This window comes from Mastomys coucha, unplaced genomic scaffold (genome assembly GCF_008632895.1).
Source record: "Mastomys coucha isolate ucsf_1 unplaced genomic scaffold, UCSF_Mcou_1 pScaffold22, whole genome shotgun sequence".
NCBI classification, from domain to species: domain Eukaryota; kingdom Metazoa; phylum Chordata; class Mammalia; order Rodentia; family Muridae; genus Mastomys; species Mastomys coucha.
Window position 1 is genome coordinate 196,468,129 of NW_022196905.1, and position 8,397 is coordinate 196,476,525.

Sequence of the window (8,397 nt, forward strand, 5' to 3'; positions counted from 1 at the left end):
ATGAAACCCAGGTTCCTGCATACACTGAAAAAGTGCTGTAGCACTGAGCTCTCCCTGGGCCTTAACAGCCTCAACTGCTTGTTTGTTTTGAGGCAGGGTCTCACGTACTCCATGTTGGCCTCAAACTCCCTGAATTCATTCACTTTCCACTTCCTGAATTCCAGGATTACAAATATGTACTGTTTCCGGACCAAGTTGACTAACAGGACAGAAAGCAGATCCACACTAAGAAAGAATTGTTACATTGTCAAAGTCACACTGTTATGTAGCTTTCAGAGGTTTTCACTTATACATGGGTAGAACATACAGATCTTGCCATAAAATTCAGTACCGCTCTAAATAAGTTCAGTTCTAGACTTACTTTCTTGAAAATAGCTCAGCTTTGTTTTTGAATTACCTTTGCTCTCATAATACAGATAAGTAAACATTCTTTCTTCAGTGTGTTCTTCATCAAAGCTATTGAGACCTTTCACTCCCTAAAACCTTATCCAAGTGTCCTAGCTCTTAGTAATTATCTCTGGAATTGGACTGTTAAAAATGCTTATTTTACATGTTCATTTAACCTTTATTCAACCGACTTGTATCATTACTTTGTCTGATGGATATATTCTGGTTATTTATATATCTGTTTCATCTTCACAAATAACCTTAAATTTTCTTTGGGTAAAATACTTGTCTTACACTACTCAGTGTCTGTTACTCAGTACTGTACATATGTAAAGCTTTAAAGTCATGTATAGAGAGATACACAAATATGCACATGAGTCTGTTTTATAAAGTAGTCTCTGGGTATTCGTTATTATATCTAACTATGAAGCTTAAATGGATATTTTCTTAAAAGTCTCTAGTTCTTTGGGGTTGATTGGATGACTCCAGTGAGTCGCGGTGCCTGAGCCCACCTGTGGCCTCCAAGCCTCCTTTAAGAGGAAATCCTTGGGAGAATATTTCTTTAAAGCAAATAGTAAGCAATAGATTTTTAATCTGGGTAGTGGTGCACACACCTTTAGTCTCAGCACTTTGAAGGCAGAGGCAGGCAAATTTCTGAGTTCAAGGTCAGCCTGGTCTACAAAGTGAGTTCCAGGACAGCTAGGGCTACACATGGAGAGAAATCCTGTCTTGAAAAACAAAAAACAAACAAACAAAACAACAAAAGAATTGATTTTAGTATGAACGTTATGAGTAAATATTTTATTAGGCATAATGCTGTTTTTCTATACAAATTATATTTACCGTCACAGTAACTTTCCTTTAGAAATACTTCTAAGGACCATACTTTGACCAATCATTTCAACTGCTGAGCTTATCTTTATGGCTTGGAGCCACCTCACAAGACCAACAAACATGTTTTAGAATTCTCTACTAGAAATTACCCTGATCATAACAACTTAAGTAATTCTAAAAGTTGAACAGAATAGTATTCAAATTAGGAATTAAATTTAAATAAGCAATGGAATTAAATAGTAATTTTGAAACTTAAGTTTATTTTAGAAAAGCAATAAAAGAAGAATCAAGCAGATGACAGAGTCTGAGCAGCTGAGCTGTAGGTGCAAGCTTGTGCTTCCTTACGTGATGTTAATTTGAACTAATACTTGTGCTTGCTGGCTACTCCTCCTATGCTTATAAGACTAACCTATCTGCTCAGAGAAATGCTAGCCTTGAAACTGGCATTGCCTTTTTTCCTTGAAAAATCAATAACGTTGGCTTATTTCAGGTCATTTTCCCAGTTTTCCAAATTGTGTGTATGCTCACTTCTTCACATTAATTATTTTAAAGAACTTAAGTTAGAGTAGATAAAGAACTTAAGTTAGAGTAGATATGTAAGCTTTCCAAACATATGTTCCATAAAATGGAAATGACCAATAGTGTATTATTATTAAATATATTTTATGATACTTAATGAGCTATATATTAAAGTTACTGTATAAGTAACTTCAAATGGTAGTGAAATGGCACCATCATGTATCTAGAGAATTATGAATTAATTTTTGTGTAATTTTAACAGGGAGACTAGAACTAATTTTATACCTTTCACCTGGCAATTGGTATATGGATAATGTGTTATAAATAAAGCATTATAATGTATAATAAACATCCCCTTGTCTTTGAATCACTTCAGTTAAAATTAACCATTGGAAATAATTCTGAAGTGTTTTATCCTTGTCCCATAGAGCCATTTGGGAAACAAACATGACTCGCGTTTTGCTAGGCAGTGAGTAAGCATACAGTCAACGCTCAATCATTCAGACAAACTGTGGAAAGGATGGAACAGCCATTAACATTTGTCTAGTCTCTGCCCCCTCAAGCACTGCCAAGAGAGCCTCTCTCCCACAAAAGGCTTTCTACCTTGATCACAGTACAGCGTGTAGCCTTTGTTTCTAAGGAGTCAGTGGGATACAGCTTGAATGGAAAGGAAAGCTCCTGCTGTCATAGTCTGCTCTCCTAGTTGATGCCTGAGCATTGCTTTTATAGTATTGCATCTCACATGAAAATTGATAATGTTGCTGTTAACATTCTGATAGCTCATAAAATCAGCTTTATATAAAAAGTCTTATCTTCAAATTTCAATTTGCAGATAATTATAATCTTTCAAAAGCATTACCTCATAGTACCAAATTGCTTTTTAAGCTTTTTAATACAAAATTTTAATGAGGAAGTTTTTATCGTTGAGAGTCTTTCACAAAAATCCTTAACTTTTAAGATTCTAATGTATACAATATTTCTGAGTTCATTGTGTTTGTAAAGTGCAGAAATGCTGAAGGAATTTATGTGCAAAAGTAGTATGTTTCATGTACATTATATGTTACATCCTCTGCCAGTTAGCTGCACACATTGTTAGTATCCAGACATACGCATTCATGGTTATGCATGTATCTGGGACTATAAGTTGAAATAAACACACCTGCCTTTTATTTCAATAACTGCACATTCAAATGCACCTGTCATTTATTTGAATGTGAGAAAACATTGCTTTCAGCAGTTGGATTTTGTTGTTGTTGTTGTTGATGTTTTGTTGTTGTTGACTTAAGTCAAAGTAGATACAGATGTAAGGGTAATGCTTTTCTGGACAACTCTGCATGCAGAGAAAAGGAAATTCAAAGATAAAACCAATCAAATACAATTGAAATTGTGTTGTTTTATATGCTTTGTCACAGTGGTAGTTCAACCAGATGCTTACAAAATGGTAGTGGTGTTTAAAGGCAATGTAGGAAACTGTCAGTCAACCTGGAGTTTGCCCTCTGTCCTGGAACTGAAATAATGTAATTAACTTTGTTTCTAGAACAAAGTTGTTAAGTGTTTCATTTGGAGAATCTAATTATTTTTTTTCTTTCAAAAAACCATTCCCTTAACATATATATATACTAGAGTGTACATATATGAGCTTTAAAAATTGCTTTCTCCTAAGAAAAGGAAGTATTTGTTGCAAAGCTCATTTTTATAGTCTGTGTCATGGCTTGACCATATCCCCTCCCAAATTAGTCCATATTTCTGTCTGCTGAGTTTGTCCTGTCAGGAGCCTGAAAGCAGGATGTCTTCATGAATTTTAACTTTGAATTTCCTCCTTTTCATTGCATGTAAATTACCAACTACATCCTAGTTTTAGATCAGGCTTCAGCTTGTATTCTGCATGTTAAAGCTATAAACATCATAGGAATGCTGGAAAGAAGCCACAGCTGTGGCTCTGCAATTGCCTAATTACTAAAATTATAAATCAAGGCTGAGTGTGCTTATGTAGACTTGTCTTTCTGTCTTAGGGAGTGAGCTACTTTATGTCCAAGGGTATCCTAGATGATTCGCCAAAGGAAATAGCAAAATTTATCTTCTGTACCAGAACACTAAATTGGAAAAAACTGAGAATCTATCTTGATGAAAGGTAAAGCAAAAATTAAATTTTTATCAGAAATGAGTTAAGTATGAATTAAGTAATGTATTTGTTAACTTTATTTTAAAAGCTATAGTACATAGAATAATCTACTTGCAAAATTGAGTAAAATTATAAAAAAAGATTAATATCTTACAATTGGTTTGACTTTTTTGTTTAACATGTTGCTAAAAGGTTGCCATTATAAAAGTGAAAAATGGCTATGTGTGGCCTGACAGAGCTGTTCTGACAGCTCTCAGAAGCTGAGGCAGAGGTTCTCAAGTCTGTGGCCAGCCAGAACTGGAGAGAGAGACTATGAGAGCCCCAACATCACTGGGATGCCAAACTAAAAGCAGGCGTCTTGGTAGACGCTGCAGCCCTGACTTTTTCTTAATAGTTAGTCATGAGCTAAGTGTTTAGTAACCAGAAGTTCTAAATCCTGGAACTACCTATTTAAAAAATCTATTGTAAAAACAAATTATAATCATCAAAACCTAAGGGATATAAGGATATGCATATAGTCGCATATGTTGCAGAGAGTGATTTTGTGAAGTCTGAAAATTCTGCAAAAGTGAACCTGCAGAGATGGTTCACAGTTAAGATGACGTGTTGCTCTGCAAAGGATCTGGGTATAGTCCCTAGCATCCACATGGCGGCTCACAACTCCAATGCCAGATCATTCATCCTCTTCTGCCTTCAGTGGGCACTGTATGCACAGAATGCACAGTCAGGCATGTAGACAAAACACTCATACACCTTTTTTAAGTCTAAAAAGGTGATGTTTAGTATGCAGTCATGCAGGTAGAGATGATGGATCAGGTGATATTTCCATCAGAGAGTTGCTCACCTGTGCCCTTACATTCTAGTTAATTTTACACATAAAAATACTCAGAGGAGCATCTACAACAGCATGCTGGTCATGAAAGAAGTCTCTTAAGGAAGGTGTTGTCCTTAACTACTTTGTCTTTAAATGCTAAGATTGGACCTAGAGATTGGTGCTTCTTTGTAGAGCTTTCTGTAAATATTTAGCTTTGCTGACCTTACGATCTCTGTTGCATTTGCTTATAACTCTGCCATTTGTGATGTGTAAGCAGACACAGGCCAACTATAAACAAAGCAGTATGGTCCTGTTCCATTAAATCTATTTACAAATACAAGCAGGAGGTCAGAGTTTGCCTACTGGCTGTACTTGCCTAGCTTTTCCATAAGCAATTGGTCAAAATGAAGACTGTGAACATATAATCATATAATCAAGTTTGAGTTCAGTAACAGTTGAAGAATGTTGTTACAAAGAGTCACACTGCATATTACATGCAACAGGTTAAAATATATAACATACATGTATTTATATACTATACAATATTTATATAATTATAAACACTTAAATATATATCCTTAGAATCGTTATGCCCATATGTTCGGATGGTGAGTAACCACTAAAAAAGTGATGCGAATCCATTTCTAAACACAAATTGTTTACAATAAACTATCAGGAAAGAAGTACAGACTGTAAGAGGATAGTCTATGTGGATACGTGGATAGCTCTTAACTCCTCTTGCCTCAGCTTCATGAGTGTCACCACACCAGCTGAGCAGTACTTTCAATACTTGAAATCTTATGTTCTTCATAGAATTCTGTATTTTACTTTTATTTTAGTCTATTCAAGAAGTTCAAAATAGCTTAATTTTGTAAATAATCATACTTAATTATTTTAAAGGGTAAGGATAAAGTATACTGATATAGTAATCAATAATGAAGTACCTTTATACACAAATGGTATTATAATTTTTTTTTCTCTTTCTTTAGGAGAGATGTCTTGGATGACCTTGTAACCTTGCATAATTTTAGGAATCAGTTCTTGCCAAATGCACTGAGAGAATTTTTTCGTCATATTCATGCTCCTGAAGAACGTGGGGAGTACCTTGAAACTCTTATAACAAAGTTCTCACATAGGTTCTGTGCTTGCAATCCTGACCTAATGCGAGAACTTGGCCTTAGTCCTGGTAAGGATAGCTCAGTGTGTGTTTATGTGTGTGTGTGCCTGTGTACGTGTTTGCCTGTGTGCGTGTGTGGGTGTATTAATCTACAAATTCTAAATACTTGTCTTACTGTTGCACTGTGTGAACAGAACACTCAGAAGAACATGTACATACCTTTTACACATGAAATGCATAGCTTTATGAAGAAAGCTGATTAGTTCTTTAAAATTATTCTTATTTGTTATTTTTGCCAATGACTGTAAAGATTATGTTGAAACTTTTAATAAGTTACACATAAATGACAATATATTTCCACTAAAATTTATTTTTAATACAATTAGTTTTTATCATGTATATACTTATGTATGCTGTGATCTCTCAACTCTCATAAGTGTATGTTCATTTTTTAAAGAATTGTGCTTATTAATCAAAGATTACAAAACATTTACCTGATATGTTTGCTGAACATGTTTCATAAGATACAATACTTAGCTCTCTTTAAGACTGCAGGATTCTAAAATGTAAATAGTATATAGCAAATGTCATGATAGTTGCTGCTGCTGTGATAGTAAGCATCAAGTATTGCCCTGTGACTGTATGAAAAAGAAAGCTACTTTGTTGCATGTGCTAGCTCAGTCAGGGCAATGTTTTCTCTAAAGATCTGTCTTTATGGTTAAAGTGCAGATTGCACCCACTTTAAAGGCATATCTCTCCAATGAGAATAGCAATTTATCAATCTTAAAAATTTTTACATTCTATTTTTAGTGCCATGGTAATAATATTTCATGTCATTAAATATGCTTTCAAATTAAATTAGGTTTTTGTAAAAAGCATTCTTTAAAAATAAATATCTTGCCGGGCGGTGGTGGCGCACGCCTTTAATCCCAGCACTTGGGAGGCAGAGGCAGGTGGATTTCTGAGTTTGAGGCCAGCCTGGTCTACAGAGTGAGTTCCAGGACAGTCAGGGCTACACAGAAAAACCCTGTCTCAAAAAACCAAAAAAATAAAATAAAAATAAAGATAAATACCTTGAACTTTTTTTAATAGGCAAGAGCATAAGCCAGTGGTGGAACTTATTTAATCATAGTTGGATATGTCTCATTAGAAAATAAAAATAAAGAAAGTTCTGAAATACTAAGTTTAGAATATGTTTTCTCTATAAACTCTTAAAGCAACCTGAAGTTCCTCTGAACTGGAGAGCGTGCCCATTGCATTGGGGATCAGACTGGGTGATGTTTACTGAGTTTGTGCAATCTTATGGAGTTTCCTAGGACAGTTTCCTAGAAGTGTAAAGAGAAACCTGGAAGAAAAGCCTAGGCCCACAGTGTGGATTGAGATTTTGAACCTTTGTCTCCTTAATACCTGTAGATATTTTGAGCTATCTAATGATGTGTCTATTTTCCTTGCAGATGCTGTCTATGTACTGTGCTACTCTTTGATTCTACTTTCCATTGACCTCACTAGTCCTCATGTGAAGAATAAAATGTCAAAAAGAGAGTTTATTCGAAATACCCGGCGCGCTGCTCAGAACATTAGTGAAGATTTTGTAGGACACCTTTACGACAACATCTACCTTATTGGCCATGTGGCTGCATAAAAGCACAAGTGTTTGAACTTCAACTTTTTACTCCAGACTAAGGCTACCCGGGAATAGACTTAGTGACAGTGAGGTTATATCAGCACTGGCCACTCCAGTCCAGCCGGTGTGTAACATCCAGCTTGACTGCACCCCCTCTTTGTGTTTCACTGTTTTCTAGTTTAGAAATCTCAAAACTAATTTTGCAGAACTTTTCTTAATTTTGCTCATCATGTTTGCACAAAACAGCCACTGTATAACACAACTATTAGAGAATGTTAAACTGACATATACTCTATAAATAGAGTGTTTGTGCATTAAATTTTCTGGAAACTATCCTTTTCCATCCTTTTAAAAAATACCATGTAATGTATGCATATTTAACTGAAGAGATTTATAATCATAATTATTTTATTGTAAAAATTTTAACTAAAGGTTTTCCTTTTCTCTTGAACTGAGTTTGGAAATTTATTTGACTCTGATCTAAGAATATTGTTGGCTTTGTCAAAATTGCATCTGACCCTAGAAACCAATACCAGCTTCCCATTTCTCTGAACTTTGAAAAGAGTGTTGGTTTGTTACTATATTGATATACTATGCAAAATTGGCCTTATTTGTATAACATATCATTTGATTCAATTTTAAAACTTCTGGGTTAATAAAGTTTCAGTATGTCATTTAAACATTGAGAATATAAAAATGTATCAGAATTTAGAAGTCACATTTATAAACAGAATAAAATATGATTAGAACTTGGGGAAGTATTTACTTCCTTGTTTCTGAAATACTCAATCTTAACTATTTTCTTTGTTTTGTTTTTTTGGTTTTTTTTTTGTTTTTTTTTTTTGGTTTTTTGGTTTTTTGGTTTTTTGGAGATAGGGTTTCTCTGTGTAGTCCTGGCTGTCCTGGAACTCACTCTGTAGACCAGGCTGGACTTGAACTCAGAAATCTGCCCGCCTCTGCCTCCCAAGTGCTGGGATTAA

At 34.8% G+C, this 8,397-nt stretch overlaps 1 protein-coding gene across 4 annotated transcripts in view; it reads left to right on the top strand.

Annotated features, from left to right (window-relative positions):
• The window catches only part of Fbxo8 (F-box protein 8), a 48,834-nt gene extending 40,664 nt beyond the window's left edge, over positions 1 to 8,170 (top strand). For 3 of the 4 annotated variants that reach the window (XM_031339848.1, XM_031339849.1, XM_031339850.1), the window contains 3 exons: positions 3,753 to 3,871; positions 5,666 to 5,862; positions 7,248 to 8,167. In XM_031339848.1, the coding sequence (XP_031195708.1) occupies positions 3,753 to 3,871; positions 5,666 to 5,862; positions 7,248 to 7,435 (504 nt within the window). In that variant the 3' untranslated portion in view covers positions 7,436 to 8,167. Of the gene's footprint in view, positions 1 to 3,752; positions 3,872 to 5,665; positions 5,863 to 7,247 lie in introns of all 4 variants that reach the window. The other variant, XM_031339852.1, reaches the window with a different exon arrangement.
• Positions 8,171 to 8,397: the final 227 nt, after the last annotated feature.